Here is a 20,004-nt window from a genome sequence, read left to right on the forward strand (position 1 = left end):
GACGAGCAAGCTTTGTTAGATATGAGAAAGCACTAAAAACCATTCCTAGGGAAAGCTCTTCTGGGTTGTAAGCCAAAATGATTTCTTGCTAATACTTCCCCTGTATGTATGAAGACAGCACAGCTTCTCCAAGAACATGTCAGTTGGCAGCATAGCTATGGGTAGACACCCAGGAAGGCTGAGATCTTAAAACTAACAGTGCTGCAGCCACTGTAACACACTTAAAGAGTTTTTCTCAGTGTTTCCTCTACAAGAGAGCAATAAATTCCTAAAACCCATTTGGCCTTCACAAGTTATTTTACGGAAAACTCCCTATTCCAAACTCAAGCCCCAAAGGGCCTAAGTCTCTTTACTAACCTCTTCTTCCTCTAGTTTTCGTTTCTTCTCTTTCTTGGTATCTTCTGTTTTAATTTTCTTAGGTTTATAATCAGCACTAGAAAGGGGAACATGAATACGCAGTTAACACAATTGTGACTCAGTAGTTCTCACCAATAGGATTAGGACCTCCAAACTCTTCTTGGCGGCCTCCAAGGCAGGCGTGGCTGCTATTACTCTTGGCTGGGCATTCTACAGTCAACAACAGGAATGGAGAAAGTAAAGAAGGCCAGACCAAGGACCAATAGTTATAGTCCTATATAGAACAAAACAACTTTATACTAGACGCAGGCCTGGAAGGGAAGTGGAGTAGAGGGATACATACAAAAATAGACAACACTAGAAGGCAGAAATCTGGGAAGCACACACACAGGGCAACAATGGCTACCACAAAGTAATAACTGGAAAAGAAAGGGGAGGAAAGAAATTCTCTATGAATTCTGAATATATACAAATGAGCTCATTAAGTATTTCCCTCCTCCCTTTCCATCCATCTTCTACCATAAATCCTTTGTAGATTCCCAAAACATAATAAACGCTGCAAGACTGAAAATAATGAACAGGATTTAACCTCAATGACTGAACCTGAGAAAGAGGTACATGTAAGTCTCAAATAACTGTTTTAAGTAAGAGCAATTTTGTTACTTCTATACATGGAAACTTCACTCAGAAGGTACTAACAGGCACAGATCCTAGGAAAAACTGCTTCAGCAATGAAAACTTATCTGTGGTAGGTGATGATAAACTTAAAGTAACTTAAATAATTTAAATATTCTTTGTGAATTCTGGATTATTTGAAATTCCAACAATAAATATGCATTACCTTTTTAATAAGAAAAAACATAAGAAAAGTGTAAATATATATTCTCCATTTAAGCCTCAGGCACACTACTTATTTATTTAGGAAACCCTATTTCTCATAATTCAAAGAGAAATCAGTCACCCAGTCTATTAATCACAAATTCCTAATGAGTAAAAGTCAACTAATGCAGTTGTTCTGTGTATTATTGTCTAAACGACTCCTTTTTGTTTAAAAAAATTAAAGTAATAAGAAATACTCACTCATCCTCGTCTCGAGGTCTCTTTAATGGCTTTATATCCTCTCTAGGAGGAGCAAAATAGCCATCATCTTCAGGTTCATCTTTAATCAATGGTGGACTAAAGAGAAAAAAATTGCTAGTTAATGAGTGGTGGAACATCTACATTATATCAAGTAATGCAAAGTAGGGGGAAGTAGCTAGTGGAAGGATAACATACATGTGTACATATTAAAAGGTTTTCCATGAGCACTTTTTCTCACTTAATTCTCACTACAGCCCTGTGAGGTAGACAGTATTGATCTCAATTACAGATGAAGAGGCGATATCAAGGTTCGGGATCCGGACTCCTTATTATCAGGATTCTTTCCACTACATCTTAGCTGTCTACGCCAACGGAACCCACACCACAACAGGAACAAACCTAAGTTGTTTCCTCCCTTTATTTGAGGGGTCTGCGTATCTGATCCCTCAAGCAATGTGAATTGATTATTCTAGTGCTCCAAAAGCTAAAATACAGCTTTCACAAAAAAAGGAATAAAAATGTATTCCACAAACTTGAGGCCCAAAACAAACTGAAGTCATTCTAAGCCAAATCTATTCACTGTTCAACTTCCTCCTTTGGTTTACTTACTTTGTACACAGAAGAGTACCTTGTCCTATTTTTCTTAAGATTCTGCCTTCTGAATATAAAAAGATGATTCTGTTAGATGACTATCCTGAACCAAAAAGAGGAAGGAACAAGTTAAAAAACCAATGGGACCGGACTTCCCTTCGTGGCGCAGTGGTTAAGAATGCGCCTGCCATATATGCATGGGACACAGGTTTGAGCCCTGGTCCGGGAAGATCCCACATGCTGCGGAGCAACTAAGCCTGTGTGTCACAACTACTGAGCCTGTGCTCTAGAGCCCACGAGCCACAACTACTGAGCCCACGTGCCACAACTACTGAAGCCCGCGCACCTAGAGCCCGTGCTCTGCAACAAGAGAAGCCATCGCAATGAGAAGCCCGCGCACCGCAACGAAGAGTAGCCCCCGCTCACTGCAACTAGAGAAAGCCCGCGTGCAGCAACGAAGACCCAACACAACCATAAATAGTAAATAAATGAGTGAATGAATGAATGAATGAATAAATAAATAAATACATTAAAAAAAAAAACAACCAATGGGACCAGCAATCACCACAGCCTGGGATGTTCCCTGGCCTGGCACATCTTGTCGGAACTGCACTGCTCACAGCCAGAAGCATCTACAAAGCTAACTAACTCGGCACAGGGAATGGCCTCCAGACACAAAGCCACTCATCTCTAGGGGGGCCAAGGGAAAAGCATCCAGATTTAGCTGCCAAAGAAAGGATATTCACAGGGTTTCAATGCTGTCCCCCCACCCCCACCCCCACCCCAAGCATACTGGATCCCCTTGCTTGCAAATGAATTTGAATGTTTAAACAGATTAGCTTTCTTTCCTTATTTATGCACACTCCCCAAATGCTGACCTCTATAGCTGTTTCTCCCCACGACGGAAACCACTGACACAGCCCCAAGTGTCCAAAATCTCCAAAAGCTTTGCACCAGAAAGAAAGAAATGCTGCCATTTACCCAACTAGTTAAGTAAATGCTAGATCCTAGTACTGTCATGAGTGAAGTTAAAAACACTTGGGAAGGGTTACTAGGCCTGAAGAAAGAATTTTTAAAACAATTACCAGAAAACTGTTCCATCCAGTGAAGCATGTGGATTCTCTACCACGATACAGATGCAAGCTAGAGAGCAGTCCAGCAAAGTGAACACAGAGACCACTGCCTCGAAGGGTATGCTTCTGACCGTCTAGCCCAGAAAGTCTGAAACTGAACCCAGGACTCCACACCAAGTCCAGAGAGTCTAATCATATCTTAGTTTCATAAAAGTTCAAGGCAGTCTCCTGGCAGGAAATAGTTGCCCTGTGTTCAGTCACTGTTATCTAAGAAATCAGAATGCCCAGCTTACAGCTCTAATGCTTCTTGAATTTTACTATTCTGCATTCCTAGAACAGTTACAGAACATGCCTGAAGAGGGCACTTGCTTCTCCCTGGTCTAAGGGACCCAGAGTAAATGGCACAATTCTCAAAAATGTTCTCAAACGAAACTGAAAGTTCAAAGTTTCAAGGAAGCAAAACTGTCAAAACACTTTGCCCTGGACAGTAATGCAAATACTCCCCACAACTCCTCGTAAATCCATCCTGCCATTCAGTGGAGCAGGTGAGAATATATGATCATATAAGTTCTGTTTTTTTTGAAACCAGAGGAGACATTCGGGCTTATTTTAGGGAGTTGAGGCTGATGAGGAAAACAGAATCAAAATGGCCCCAAAAAGTAAAGGAAAAGTGACCTCTAGATTGTGCGTATTTTCCTTTCCTTCTGGAAAAGAGAGAAAATATTTCTACTCAAATCTACACCGGTCCCTAAAATGCAGATCAAGTTAGTTTCTATATATGAGCCTCAGAATAGGGGCAATTCAGAGTAGGGGTTCAGAGTAGGGGTTTTTCAGGAAACTCCAAAATTACTACTAAGTATAGAGTTTCTTTTGGGGGTGATGAAAATGTTTTGAAATTAGATAGGGATAATGGGGAGGTTATATAACCTTGTGAAATACTAAAAACCAATAAACTGTACACTTTTAAAAGGGTGTATTTTATGGAATGTTAAATAATATCTCAATTTAAAAAAGCTTCTTTCTGTCAACCTTCTCCACTCATAACAGCCTTCTAGAAAATGTGCTCGTCAGTCTCACTAAATGGCACTCTAGAAATGCTCACATTGGCTTAGACCAAGTCCTTTCACTGCCAACTTCCTCGAAAACCTGGAGATGGCCAGTCAGTGCATTTTAGGTAAGATGAGACAACACTGTAACGTGGGCAGCTGGCCTACTGGACGCACACAGAGAAAGAGAAGCCAAGTCAGCAGAGGAATCTTACCTAGAAAAGCCATTTTCCTTCTCCTTTTTTATTTTTGCATCCCCAGAGGCTCTAATCTGAAAGGTAAAACAACAGTAACTGATTAGTACCTTAAAAGGACTAAACTTGAAGAAGCCTCTACCTTACTTGAGATGATCTGGCCTCCACTCTTGGGGCATCTTGATCCCAGACTGACTCTTCTTGTTAGCAAAACTAAACCGGTGGACCAAAGGTCTTGACGCTCTTCTAAGACTCCTTTTTTACAATTCTTCAGATGAACTGTCCAATTTACTGAGAAACGTTTCCCTTCAAAATGGTGGCTTTTTACCTTTAAATGATGGTAGGTCCCTCTCCCTCAATAAATATACTCCACCTCTCAAGGATTTGCCCTTGGCAGTGCAGACAGGAAATAAAAAACCAAAACAAAACAAAAAGGAGTACTTTATTTCCTATCTTCTCTGATTTACGCAAAGTATATTTACGTTTGCCCTCCTTCAACTTTCCAGACATTACAAAAATCTTCACACATACACACAGAGGAATACATATACATACACACATACACACATACACACACACACACACAGAGGGTACCAATGGAAGAATACAAAAAATAGTACAGTGGCTGTCTCCAGAAAGGGAAAGATAGACGACAGTGATTTGAGGGTAAAAGGAAGACGTATTTCTCACTATTATTCCCTATTTCATATTGTCTGAATTTAGCAAGTCCATCCAGCATTACCTTTTTAGAAACTAATATAAAAACTTTTTAAAAAAAGTCTATGCACAGTACTACTACTTATTCACAGCCAGATGTGCATGTCACATGTACCACCTTCTTCAGCCCAGGGGGAAAAAAAACATATTTTACCAGCAATGAGCTCATTAGGTTACAAGCATCCCACAAAGTTTGTTCTACAGAGATTTGGCTAGCAGAATTAACTTTCCCCATGAAAGAAAACTGACTTTCCCAGAAACCCTACATCCCTCAATTTATCCATTTGCCATATAAAGTAAGGTAATGATATGGATAGGTTTGGTGCATGAAATACAGTGGTAAAGGGCTTTGGTTTTCATAGTTTAAGACTCTGGTTGGCGCTGACGTCTCCTGACACAGACCTTTTTCACTCAAAGCCCAGGGAATCTTACTAGTCAATGAAGGTACTTTCAATACCTGCTTTTACAAGGTAAACAAAATGAAAAGTACATCCCACACCTCTTCATTCCCCACTGGAAAGTTCTGTACCTTTTCCTCCTTTCGTTTTTCCTTGTCTCTGTCTTTGTGTTTGTCTTTATGCTTCTCTGAACTTCCATCTTTGTGTTTGGTTTTCTCCTTCTCTTTGTGTTTCTTTTCAGAATCTTTATGTTCACTGTGAAAAATAAGACACAGTTAGCAGAGAAGGGGCAAACAGAGTAGGGACCACAGGGTTCATATCACAAGATTAACTCACAAGATACCCTGAGATAACATGAACCATGGAAACTTAACAATGCTTTAAATAAATAGTCCTGACAGAAGGTTCAAGTAGAGGCTCTTGGCTACATCAGACTTTCTTTATCTTGCTTAATGTTTTAATTTTTTCGAAGGAGCAAAGGAATCAAATAGAAAAAACATAGTCATTCTAAACATACCAGGACATTTTTTTAAGTTACTAAGACTATACAGCAAACCCACTGTATTTCTACAACATTCTACCAGCAGAAAACTATAACGAAAGCTCCAACTTGAGCTCTCACATCTGATGTGAGGAGGTAAAAACAGTTCACCAAAAATCATTTGGTGGCTCAGTGCCAGAAGTGAGACGTATCACAAATGTAGCCACGCCAGGGCTTTGTGCAGTCAGCAGCCCAACACAGTCAATGTTTCCTGCCAGCTTAGGAAAAGCTAGTCACTTCTAGCTTTTCTAGCTAGGGCTTATAAATCCTGCTTGGTTCTTTCCTCAGAATAAGAAAAGATCCATCTAAAAGCAAGGGCATTTCCTGTGCTAAACATTTAAAGCCTTGCTTTTAAAGGGGTTTGTGGGCACACTGGTAGCACTGTAAAAAGGTGCCGCTTCTCTGGAAAACAAAATATGACATTACAAAACAAGAGCCATTAAAGTGTTCATATCCTGGGTCTCGCTCCTGGAGATTTCTCTCTGGGTAAAACATTACAGAGAGATGTTCATTTTGATGCCTCCCATGACAAAAAACAAACAAGAACAAATAAACAAACAAAAAAGCACCAAGAAACCAGATACAGCCTTGGTAAATAACAAGAGGGGGAAACTGTGATATACCAAAGCTATACATCACAGTTATCATTATCATTATGTAGCTGTTATGCTATAATTTGTGAGTCCTACAAATATACATGGAAAATGTTTACGACACAAATGGAAAAAAGGAATATATAAAATGACTGCAGTTATATAAAAATATGCATGTAGATAGACAAAGACTAAAGAGCAAAAATCACAAGCTGTATTTTAAGGTGAACACTGGATGACTATTTTCTTCAGTACACTGGGTAGGAGGTTTAGGAACCTTGCTCACCTCAGCAGCCAATATACTCCACAAATTAACAAAAGAGAGCATGAATTCAAGTGCTATGAGTTGGGGGTCACCCCAGACACAGGACAGCTGACAGCAACCCCAGATGACAGGGACAGTCAAACCTATAGGCAGCATCGGCTCTTGCCTTTCCCACCATAGACTGTATTTCCTATCTGTCACATTTACCACCTTCAGCCCAGAAGAAAAAAAATAGATTTTACCAGCAATGAGCTCATTAGGTTACAACCATCCCACAAAGTTTGTTCTAAAGAGATTTGGCTAGCATACTCAGCTACATCAAAGGCCAAAAAGGGAGAAACAAATGATGGCGACCAGTTAGGTGAGAGCCCCAGAATGTGGATCAGGAGAGCATCGTTATCACTCATATCTCTGGGCACAAAAGAAGCCCCAACTAAAGATAGGAGTTTGGATAATAAATCAGCAGAAACTCTATGAAACCCAGCCAGGAGGGCAGGGGCACTAGTATAAACAGGACTGCAGATTTAGGGAAGACCCAGAACTACCACAGATGGGAAATAAAGCAATGTCCACTCTCCTTGGTTGATATACTCCTCCCTCTATGTTGGTCTCATTACGTTGTTATTTAGATGTGCCACACACAGAAAAATAACAAATTCCTATATAAGCACACTTTCTTTTTAACCCTAGTATGCTTGGAAGCACATGATGATCGATTTTTCCCACCATGCTTTTTATTCTCAGCATTACTATGATGTCACTCTCTACTCAATTTGCTCTCTCTCATAATCTGTTTTTACCAAAACGCAATGTTTTATAAACAAATTTATCCTTTATTTTGTACAAAATGGCTCCCGATTACAATAACACTCTTACTTCCAGTTCTCATTAATTCTTCCAGCTTTAGAATGGTGAAAAAACAAAGTTGCCAAGATTGCGATTCTTTAGTTTACATATATGAAATCATAGGCCCATGGTTTTGATACTACCAGCAAAATGTCTGAGCTTACTATTCTATATACAAGCACTGAAGTTTCAGTTTTTGTTTTGTTTTGAACATTAACTGTAAGAGGAATTAATGGTCATCTACAGAAGTTTCTGCCTAAAAGCAAAAAATGTGGAACAATTACATCCATAATATTAATGGGTGGATATACATCCCTCCCTAGACTAAGAAAAAAGAAAAATCTAAGCAAGCATTGTGCTGCTCAGTGCTTTCACATACATTATTTCATTCAGTCCTCACAACACCTGTGTGAAGTAGGCTTTATTATCCCCTTAAACTGATTTAGAAACAGAGGAGCCAGTGGTTCAAAGTCTTATTCAAAGTTACAATGTTAGAAAGAAGGGCAGTTGGGATTTAAACTGAGTATTTCCATCTCCAAGTTCAGAGCACTTTCCACTAAATCAATCATTACAATTCCATGAAGTTGATACATACCACATAAGGGTAGCCTGGTGTTGTTAGAGACAAATGCATGTCCAGTCTGAGATTTGATGCATAAGACCAAAACTTTATTCTACCATCAGTGGAAACTTTCTAGAATAGAGATCTAGGATATCTGAAATGATAAAACCCTTGGGACAGCTACTTCTCATTTTGTCTTCCCATGAAACTCTAAATGGCTGACTTAAGAATCTAAGTTTAGGAATGCTCTATATTCCTTATTCCTTTATGCTCCACCTCCACGCCTCCCCACCCCCCACCCCCCAACCCCCTTGTTCTCTTTCTCAATGAAAGCAATTCTTAGAACATTAGTCTGTTTCACTAGAAAACTGGCTCTCTGGCCTTCTGGCAATCACAGCATGGGCACCATAAGTATACACATAGGCCTCCAGTTTTCTGCTTTGCTATTCATTACCACACCAAACAGAGATCAGGGAAAAGAAGTCAACAAATGACATGGCAATGAGATAGTACCCAGGCCACCCCAGGAAAGTGAAAAAAGTCAGTACTTCCTCTGCCTGCTAACCAGAGGGAAATCTATTCAGGAAATTCAAAGTTCCTGCTAGAGTAGTAACCCCTTTGTAGGTCATAATTAATCACAAAGACCAAAATGAGATGAAACTATCAACTTGACTTTCCAAAGGCAACTCACTCTCCTCTATTCCCAACTGTTTAGATATAACAGAACAAGTTTGGATTTTTAGACTGAGTTCCGGTGATTCAGGGTTAAGGAACATCTTGTGGTACAATGCATTCCATTGGGGACTATTAGAAATATGGGTTTACGAAGCCCTATTAAGTCTCTTGAACACAATGCTAACATCATATCTACGTGTCAGGTGCTGTTCCTGTCCCTGCCTCCAGAAATAGAGAGCAGAGCACCGGGAGTCCTACCCCTCATCCATAACCCCACACCGACAGAAGTGCTGCCAAAGAGCGAGCCTCAGTGGTAGTCTTTCCTAGGAATCTACCTGAATTAAGTAGCAGATGCACTTGGGGGTCAAAGTCCTATCATACAGAAGCATGTCTAAGGCTGTGCCATGGAAGTTAGAAGCAGAATTTGGCCAGTGGTAGAAAATGCAGCCAATCTGGATCAGTTAGGCTGACTCATCACCATTCAGGATTTCCTAACATGTACCTCTTTTTCCAAAAGACTTAAAACTGGCTTGACTTTCACACTGGCTTAAAGGGCAGCACCTTTCCACTTATGATAGTGAGATGATGGAAATTCTGTCCAGTGCAGAAGAGGAGTTCATATGTTGACTACCTGTTTTAAGAGACATTACCCAGGGCTTCCCTGGTGGCGCAGTGGTTAAGAATCTGCCTGCCAATGCAAGGGACACGGGTTCGAGCCCTGGCCTGGGAAGATCCCACATGCCGCAGAGCAACTAACCCTGTGCGCCACAACTACTGAGCCTGAGCTCTAGAGCCTGCAAGCCACAACTACTGAGCCCATGTGCCACAACTACTGAAGCCTGCGTGCCTAGAACCCATGCTCCGCAACAAGAGAAGCCACCGCAATGAGAAGCCCACGCACCGCAATGAAGAGTAGCCCCCGCTCACCACAACTAAAGAAAGCCCACGTACAGCAACAAAGACCCAACACAGACAAAAATAAATAAATAAATATATTTATTTATTTAAAAGAAAAAAAAGAGCCATTACCCATGTCTTTATACTGATCCTGCTACTTTTCCATACACAATAGACACAATATGTAAAAGTCACAAAATGGGTTTTAAATATAACTGAGGACTACAATACTGGCCAGTTTGGGGCAACAGTACAGGTGACTGTAATATTGAAGAAATGTCAGTGGGGCTAAATAAGAAAAATAAACTAGAAGAAAAGCTTGATAATGACCACAGTAAGGAAACCCAAAGATTTGAAGAACAAATACATTTTAAGAATGAGTTTAGTCTGGGGTACACTGAAGGCCAAAATACAGACAGTAGCTGGCATTCCTAGAAGCTCTGAAATGGTCATACTCTTGGATGAAATATGAATTTCATCATCAGGAACTCACAGAGAAAACATCCAATTACTGGCTATACACAGAAGCCGACTCCTTGGCTCGGGGCTCATGTCTGTCTGGGGAAAAGATCTACCTAACATCAGAGCCTAGACAAGCAAAAGTCAATGCCAAACAGAGTAAATGGGAAGATTCAAAGTCACCTCTCGAGTGAGACTCTTGTTGGACCTGAGCAGACAAAAGAGAGGGTTGACCAGGGTTAACCTTAGGAAGGCACTTAGGAAGAAGAATGGGAGACAGGGTGGAAGTAGGGGGATGGCAGTAGGAAGCCAAGAGTGAAAATATTTTCTTTCTGCAAGAAGGCATTTGCTGCCTCTTTAGGCAAAAACCCTGTGTCTGATATTCTGGGAAGCTAGGATGTTGGCTATGGGAAACCATTTAAGTTTGTTAAAGAAAACTAAAACAATGGTCTGTCCTCTATCAGCAATAAAAATATTTAACAGATATTTAAACAGTACTAAGTGCCAGGCACTCTTCTAAGCAATTTAATCTCCATTACAAAACTGAGGTAAGTATTTTCATTTTACAGATATGGAAACTGAGACATGGGAAGGTTCAGTAACTTTCCCAAGGAAATACATCTAACGAACAATAACTAGGATTTAAACTCAGGCAGTCATGCATTTGACCACTCTGGTGCCTTACTCCCCAAACAAAGCAAAAACGAAACACTGCTAAGGGGAGAAGAAGCCTCTTTACCTTCTGCGAATAGGACCTAGCCACTAATGGCTAAGAGAAAAAACTCATTCCAGCAACCTGCCCACTTCCTCAAGGCAGCAGACCCCTGCAGGTTGCAGCCAATGGAGTCACAGGGGATTCCTATGGGAGAGCCTAGAAAGATTCCAAGCTGTGAAAGGAGGAAACCCTTCAAAGGAAAGCAGACAATTAGAGCTTAAATAATGTTTGTTCAATGAAACATTCTAGGAGGTAAATTCAAAAGTTGCCTCTTGAAAAAATGCAGCAGCTCGTTTCTGAAAGGCTCTGAGAAATGAAGATTTCTCAATGCTCATCCACCATTATAGGTTACTAAATGAAATCCCAAGAATTATTAAAACTTGGGAGTTGAGTGGAATCTTAGAAATTATTTAATCCTTTGTTTGCAGGCCAGAGCAGATAAAGGGATGTGCCCAAAGATGCCAAAGCCAATACACATTCTGAACTCCCATCCCTCCCCTAAGTTCTTTATCTCTACTAATAGGGTAAACAGTCACACAGTTATCCAAGCTAGGAATCCTTTTTCTTAGACCCCCTCATGCCACTTGTGGCTAAGTCCTATGTTTCCCTTTCTCGACTATTTTCAAAGGCTTCTTGCTCCTTTAGAATCAAGTCCCAGCTTCTTGAAATAGCATTTAATAGTTTTTCCCCAAGCAACTTTTTGGAGCCCTCGTTTTCTAACCCATCCTGTTAACCCAGGCATCCACCTAACTGGATTCTACCCAGAGCAAAGTACATTATAATGCTTCCATATTTTGTTTATGCTTTTCTCGCTGTCTGGAATGTCACTCTTTCTAGCCATCACCTTTCCTTGTCAAGATCTTAACCATCTTTTCCATGGCTAGCTCAAATACCCTTTCCACCATGAAATCTTAAAAAAAAAAAAAAAAGACTGTGGGTCATTATAATAGGGCTAGATATCATTGAAAACCAGGGCACCAAAATAGATGTTATCAATAAGTAACTACTAAATTAGATTCAACTACCAAAATCAACAGCTTCAATTTATCTGAATGATATTCTACCAGGCTTTGTGGTAATCATAATAATCTCAATTACTGAGTATGTTACAGTTTCCAAAGAGCTTTTATCTGCATAATTACATTGAATTCTCCCCCAACACACCTGAAAGCTCGACCAGGCTAGTATTGCTATCAACACTCAACCAAAATGGGAAAAGACCCAGAAGTTAAGCGGCTTGGATAAGGACACACAGCTAGTAAATGATAGAACCTAGCCTCTCCACTTCTATTTTAGTGTGCTTTCCACTACATCACATTGACTCCCATGTGAATGGTGGTGGTACTCAGTTTTCTCATTTCTAAACTACCCAATCTTCTCTATTTACCTATGTTAACTGTCCATTTCTCCCAGACAGGTTGATACAGGGACATGTAGATAAATGGAGGGCTTCAGCAACAACTCACAAAAAAAGCAGTAAACACATCTTTTAAATGTGATTACTTTCAGAAAAACTGCCCCTAATCTGAGAACCAGTTGCTTAATTCCAGTGCATTTCCCTATGAGCCTATGTTCTCTCAACTCTAATTCAGGTAGGATTTGGAATTGAAGGGAAAGCAGAAACCAAAAGCAACCTTATTCTCACACTGACTGTATAAATTAGCACTGCCAATGTGGCTGGAAAAGCACTTCCCTTACTGTTTCACAGTAGTTCTTTCTATTTTCCCTGGCCTTCCACAAAATTGTCACTCCACCCTGAGCGTCAGGTTTAAAAATGACAAGAGATGCACACAGTCAAAAGCTAGCAGGAGAAATGTTGTATTTCACATGTGACAGTCCTTTGTTTTCTAAATTCAAGCCTCCCCCCCCAATTGCTTTTAATGATGTTGTATATATAAGAGGTCTAGTATTAAAGATAACTTATGCTAAGAATGCAACGTTTCAAGAGAAGTATCTGGTGAGATCCTACAAGCCCAGTGATTCCTTGGCATCTAGTAAGAGTATTCCTTTTATTTCTTTAGAGAGGATTTATATATTGCTTTAAAGGACCTCAAGTGCTAAATATCAACGTTAATGGAAAGAAGCAGTATCAGAGACAAATAACAGAAGAAATTATTTTTATTTGACTTTGGTAGAAACTTCCTGTGATGTTATAGGCCAAAGAGTCAGAGATGGGGTTTTCACAGGGTCAGAATTTAATGAGATTAATACTTCTAATGCCAAAAACTTTAGGGGTTTGGGGCCCAAAGAAAGAGGCAGCGCCTGAAATGATCTGGCCATTTTAAAACCTAAGCTGCCTACAATATGCATATGAGAAAGAGATGCTCGTATTTAAACACAGATAGTTTAGCAACACAACTAACCTCTCTTAGGGAGGGAGATTGTTTTGTTTTGTTTTATTTTTTACTGGAAGGAATAATGTAGTGGGAGAAAAATCATACTAGGACTCAGAAGCCCTGGTCTCTCATCCTCACTCTGCCACCACCCTGCCATGTGACTTTGGGCAGGTCACCTCAGACTCATGTCCACACAAAAAAGAGATGAGGTGGAATGATCTTTAACACCCCTTCCCCTATTTTGCACCTTGAATTAGAATAATAAAAGGAGAAAGCATATGAATAAGATGGGATCTCCTAAGAGGTAGGTCTAAATCCCGTTCTATCTCTGAAAGGCTTGTTTCCCATCCTCTGACACTCCAAATATGCAGTACATATTACTATGCAGGACAAAGAGGCCTCCTGGATTTGGGTCCTAAGTGTAGCCTAATGAAAAATGACTGATGCTAATATCTAGCAGAGAAGGAGGGAATATAGATACACATTACTGTAGAACTTGTTTCCTCATAATAGATAGCCACAAAATTAGGCAGGGTTGATGAGCAAAGTGTTAAAATAAAGTGAAGCATTTTGGAACAGAACATGCTACATCTTAATTATCCTGGGCTTCAGAGGTGATTAAACAATCCTCAAGGTTTCCTTAATGTGCTAAGAAGAAAAATGAAGAAACCCAAAACTACCGTTAAGGTCAGAAGTCACTTAAAAAGGAACACAGTGTACAGAATTTTACTGGACCATAACCAACACACCTGCTTTGCTGCAAAGAGGTAGTGTGTCAGGAGAGGTCAAAACAGGAAGCATTTAAAAGTCTGCTTACAACACATCATCTGGTTCAACTGTCTTAAACTTACTCACATGTGAATTAGAGATCCAGGGCTAGATTTAGTCATATATAAACAGAAACTCAGAGCAGGTTCTTCCAACGCCTTTTGGCAAATAGGCTACTGTTTTCTCAAGTATTCTGATTAGAAATGAAGAAAATATTAAAAGGCACAAAATTGCGTAGAACAAATTCCTGATTGCCTATGCTATAATCTTGGAAAAGTATGCTTTTAATAGATGTACAAAATATTATCTCTTCACATCTGTAGAGCAGATCACAGTTAAAGAGCTTTCATACTTACTGACTCCCAGGGTCCCTTCTGAAGCATGTATTAATATGAGGAAACTGAGGAAGATGAAAAAGCTCAGTTGAGGAAGGTTAGATAACCTAGTCGAGATCTCATGAGACCTAAGTGGATAGACCAGACCAGAGGCCTTCTCCTAGATACAGGCAAGAAACCATTGTGGACTTTTCAAGAAAAATGATGCCAAAATTACATCCTTTATTTTTAAAAAGGAGATTCTGGTAAAACAGGAGAGGGCCAAATTTATGTCCCAAAGCCTTTTATGCCACTTCTACCTAATCTTTTCTCCCATCACAATTGCAAATTATGGTTGGTGAAGAAAGATGTGTCAGAGGGTAAGAGATCCATTTTTAAAAGCTTATGGTTTACACGGATCGAACCCACACCCCCTGCAGTGGAAGCCTGGAGTCTTAACCACTGGACCACCAGGGAAGTCCCTGTTTTTCTTTAATTAACAATAATCTTTTGATGTTCCTACTACCTGGTTTCTTGCAAAAACTCCTATGTATCCTGGCTCCTCTCTTACCTCTTCAGGGCAGTCCCTCAGAGTCATCTGAGAGGCTGTCTTCCAGGCTTAAGTCCTTAGCAAGTCCATCAAATAAAACGTAATTCTCAACTTTAAAAAAAAAAAAAAAAAAAAAAAAGCTTATGGTTTAAGTAATAACTTCTATCTTTTTAAAGTCTTTCTGGACAGATTTCAGGTAACATGAAAATTAGTTTTTCTTCATCTGATCTATAAGCATTTTCCTCAGATGATGAAGTTCTTCATGGTCAAGACTATCTCACATTTTTTGGCACTTCACATCAACTAGCACATCATAAAGATGGCAAGCAAGATAATTCTTGTTTGACATGATCAGCAATTCTACTCCTAAGTATACACCCAAAAGAATTGAAAGCAGGGACTCAAACAGATACTTGTACACCCATGTTCTTAGCAGCATTATTCACAATAGCCAACAGGTAGAAACAACCCCAAGTATCCATCAACGGATGAATGAATTTTTTATTTTATTTATATTTTTTGTTTGTTTTTTTGTTTTGTTTTGTTTTTGAATGAATTTTTTAAAATGTGGTAGACAGACAACGAAATATTAGTCAACTATAAAAAGGAATGGAATTCTGATATTTGACAAAATGGATGAACCTTGAAAACATTATGCTAAGGAAAATAAGCCAGACCCAAAAATGACAAATATTTTATGATTCCACTTACATGAGGTAGCTAGAGTGGAAAAATTCACAGATAGAAAATAGAAGTTGCTAATGGATGGGGGCAAGGGGGGATGAGGAGGTATTATTTAAGAGGTTCAGAGATTATTTGGGATGATGATAAAGTTCTGAAGATGGATACTGGGGATGGTTGTACAATATGGTGAATGTACTTAATGCCAGTTCAAAATGGCAAACTTTATGTTATGCATATTTCACCACACACACACAAAAAAATGTATTTGAAATGTGGGATGGCCAGAGGGAACCATCCTATAGAATTGAGAATATGTGAACAGGAGAGAGAAGATGGTAACTGGTGTAACCGTAGGTCAACCACTCATTGATTCAATAAACATACACTACTAAGTACCACCTATCTGCCAGGTACTATACTAAGCCTTGAGGATGTAAAATGAATACAACAGACCCCAACATTGTTCGCAGGGACCTCAAGAGTCTAATAGGGCACACAGAAAAGTAAAGAGACAATTACAACACCAACACAACTGGTAATTACTATGATAGGGATATATTCAAGGTGCCAGAGAACTCATAAAAATGGCAGTTTAATATGAGGGTGGAGGGCAGAAAGGATACCTGAAAGAAGTAAACTCTATGCTGCAACTAAAAGAATGTTCTTAAGAGGGCAACAGAGTATTCCAGAATCAGTAACAGCATATTTTAAAACCTAGAGTATTCAGAAGACATGCTGTGTTTGGGGAACTGAAAAGAAGTTCAGGGAGACTGGAAATGGAACGTGAGAGAAGGGTAAATGGCAAGAGAGGTGGCAGAGGAAGAGAGCCAAAGACTTACAGAATCACTCTGTGAACTGGAATGAGAAGATGAAAAAGGTGGCCAGAAAAGTGGAAAGCCAAGGGAAGCTGGTTTCAAGGAGAAGGCCTGGGCCCAGAATATGGTATATCTTGGCAAATGTTCCATTTGTATTTCACTGTTGAGCGTAATATTCTATAAATGTCAATTAAATCAGGTTGGTTGATGATGTTCAAAGTCTTCTATATCCTTAATGATTTTCTCTCTGCTTATCAATTGAGAAAGAGGTAGTAAAATATGAATTATTTCTCTTTGCAATTCTGTCAGTTTTTACTTCATGTATTTTGAGGCTCTGATATCAGTGTATAAACATTTACAACTGCTATTTCCTCCTGATTAATTGGTCCCTTTTTATCATTATGAAATGAACTTCTTCATTACTGGCAATATTCTTTGCTCTCAAATCTACTTTGGTAGATATTAATATAGGCTGGACACCTACAAACTGAAGAAAAGATGCATGTGAACTGAGACTGGATTCAACTACTAAAATTAAAATCAGTAGACTAATGAAAATGGAAACTAGATAATCAAGTGGTAAGAAATGAGTGCGTGGTGGGGAAAGACCACAGGAGTGGACTTCCCTGGTGGCACAGTGATTAAGGATCCACCTGCCAATGCAGGGGACATGGGTTTGATCCTTGGTCCAGGAAGATCCCACATGCCGTGGAGCAACTAAGCCCATGCACCACAACTACGGTGCCTGCGCTCTAGAGCCTGCGAGCCACAACTACTGAGCCTGCGAGCCAACTGAGCCCACATGTCACAACTACTGAAGCTCGCGCGCCCTAGAGCCCATGCGCCGCAACTACTGAGCCCACGTGCCCCAACTACTGAAGCCCATGCACCCTAGAGCTCGTGCGCCGCAACTACTGAGCCCACGCGTCACAACTACTGAAGCCCACGCGCCCTAGGGCCCACGTTCTGAAACAAGAGAAGCTACCGCATTGAGAAGCCCACACACCGCAACGAAGAGTAGCCCCTGCTCGCCGCGACTAGAGAAAGCCTGCGTGCAGCAACGAAGACCCAACGCAGCCAAAAAGTTAAAAAAAAAAAAGAAATAAAATTTAAAAAAAGACTGACCACAGGAGTGATAGATGATTTTGTGAAGAAATATCCTCACTAGAGAAATTAATCTGGTTATTTTAATGATTTATAAAGACTTATTAATTTAAAATTTTCATTTAAAATACGTAAAAATTTTTCATTACTCATAAAAAGAACAGACTTAGAATTCTCACTTTATCTTTTTTCTTGATAAGCCTTATTTTTTTATAACTTTTAAAAATAAAAGTAGCATATACACATAATTATATTCTGATCGTATGTGCAGAGTTCAGAGTTATCACAAAATAACAATAAATATGTGATTACCACCAAAGTTAAGAAAAATACCATTGATACCCCACCAGAAGTTCCCCTCATACCATTTTACAATTGCTACCCTTCCTTCCTTCCCAAAGATAACCATGACCCTGAATTCTAAAGGTCTTGATTAATTTTTTTGTTTTTGAACTTCAAGTAAATTGAAGCATACAATATATATTTTTTGGCTGGTTTCTTTCACTCAACATAGGTTTGTGGAATTCACCTACGCTTATTACTTTAACAGCAGTTATTTCATATTTATTTATATATAGTATCCTAAGATGTGAATATACCACACTTTATCCATTTTACTATTAATGAGCATTTAGGAGATTTTCACTTTGGGGCTATTAAAAGCAACGCAGCTCTGAAGAGCTTCGTACATGCCCTTTGGTGCACAAATACACACATTTCCGTTGAGAACACATTCAGGAACGGAATTCTTAGGTTAGAGGGTATACATATGTTAACTTTAGAAGACACTGCTAAGTAGTTTTCCAAAATGATTTAACAATTTATAGTCCCATCAGAAATGGGATTGATCCACACCATTGTAAGATCTTGGTATTAGCGTTATTTTAATATTTAGCCATTATTACAATGTGTAGCATATTATATTGAGGTTGCATTTCCCTGATGAATAATGTTGAGCATCTTCTAGTATTTTTATTGGCCATGTGGGTATCTTCTTTTGTGAAGAGCTTACTCAGCCCGCTCATGAATTTTTCTGTTGGATTATCTGCCTCATTTTTATTTATTTGTAGAAGATTTCTGTATATATTGGACAAGAAACTTTTGACTATTATTTATGTTGAAAACATCTTGTCTACAGACAATAAGCCAACCTAATGAAATAGTTCTAAGAGACTCTAGGCTACAGGCACTTGTGCCAATAAATGACTGAACTTTATGTTCGCTCTAACAAAACTTCAGCCACTATGAGAATACTCTATGGCTTTCTCACCAACAACTGCCTTTAACTCAAAATGGAAGTTTAAGTCCTCATTTTCAATAAGTGGTCCTATATCCAAAGATACCCTAAGTCTCTGGGCCTAACCACTTGTCTCCTACACCAGAAAAATGGAAGCAAAATGAACAAGAAAACATCTTTCTGATTCCTTTGGATCCCAGAGGGCAGCACCACTGAGTTTCATTTACATTGGTGGTTACTGGCTTTCGTGAGAGCTGAACTCTTCTGGTAACCTGACGAAAGCTAGGAATGTTCTCTCCAGGAATATCTCATATACCCAACCTTTTGTATATGATTTCAGGGGCTTACAAACCATGGAAGCCTAAGTTAAGAATTTTTAAATTTATACCCTTTAAAGTATGGAAAGAAGAAAAATGTATATCTATCAAGTCTCCAATCCAGTCACCTTTTATCAAGGCAAGCTCTCTGGACACTTGATTAAATGCCATCATGTGTTAACAATTCACCATAGTTGCTTTGTACATCCTGATCTGAAAAATGGCATCCCCAGTAAGGCCTGAATTATCAAGGCCATCCTCTTAACAACTCTGGAATCAAAGTCTCTGCTGACTTTGCTATCCATGGTATTTACCTGTGGTTCAAGTTAAGGCCTGTTGCAGGTGAGCCAAGCCATAGCCAACCCACTGCTGAATGATGAGGGACTTGCTGGTTCAACCCTTACCTGTTGCTATGCTTGGACTTTTCTCGGTCCTTCTCCTTGTCCTTCTTGTGCTCTTTGTGCCGGTGTTCTCGATCTTTATGTTTATCTTTGTGTTTATGAGAATCTGTAACCATAAGAGATGAGTCAGTAAAGAGCAGTCATGAGCTATATCTCCTGCCCAGCTACCTTGACAAGCTGGTCAAGACGCACAATGACAGGATTTAAATGGCATGGTAGCCATAACAGCACATTCCATTGGAGGGAAAGATTTCACAAAGCAGCCCAGACAAGGCATCCCATTACCCTGCCTCTAAAACCAAGACGTGTTACAAATAAGCAGGAAGAGGAGGGGAGCCAATTCTACCGTAAAAGGAAGCAACAGTTTGGTATTCTTCTCCTAGATCTGGTACTATGAAGACTAAGCCATAAATGATTCGAAGGGATAAATCTTGAACACTGACTTTCAAGATCAGATGGTTATCTATGT

At 39.5% G+C, this 20,004-nt stretch overlaps 1 protein-coding gene across 1 annotated transcript in view; it reads right to left on the reverse strand.

Annotated features, from left to right (window-relative positions):
- TOP1 (DNA topoisomerase I) overlaps positions 1-20,004 on the reverse strand; it is an 86,449-nt gene that overhangs the window by 36,370 nt on the left and 30,075 nt on the right. Inside the window, exons 3-7 of the mRNA XM_068523958.1 lie at positions 19,539-19,641; positions 5,588-5,711; positions 4,363-4,418; positions 1,438-1,533; positions 358-433 (exon numbers count right to left, since the gene is read on the reverse strand). Coding sequence (XP_068380059.1) covers positions 358-433; positions 1,438-1,533; positions 4,363-4,418; positions 5,588-5,711; positions 19,539-19,641 — 455 coding nt within the window. The remainder of the gene's footprint in view (positions 1-357; positions 434-1,437; positions 1,534-4,362; positions 4,419-5,587; positions 5,712-19,538; positions 19,642-20,004) is intronic.

This window comes from Eschrichtius robustus, chromosome 16 (genome assembly GCF_028021215.1).
Source record: "Eschrichtius robustus isolate mEscRob2 chromosome 16, mEscRob2.pri, whole genome shotgun sequence".
Classification (NCBI taxonomy): Eukaryota; Metazoa; Chordata; class Mammalia; order Artiodactyla; family Eschrichtiidae; genus Eschrichtius; species Eschrichtius robustus.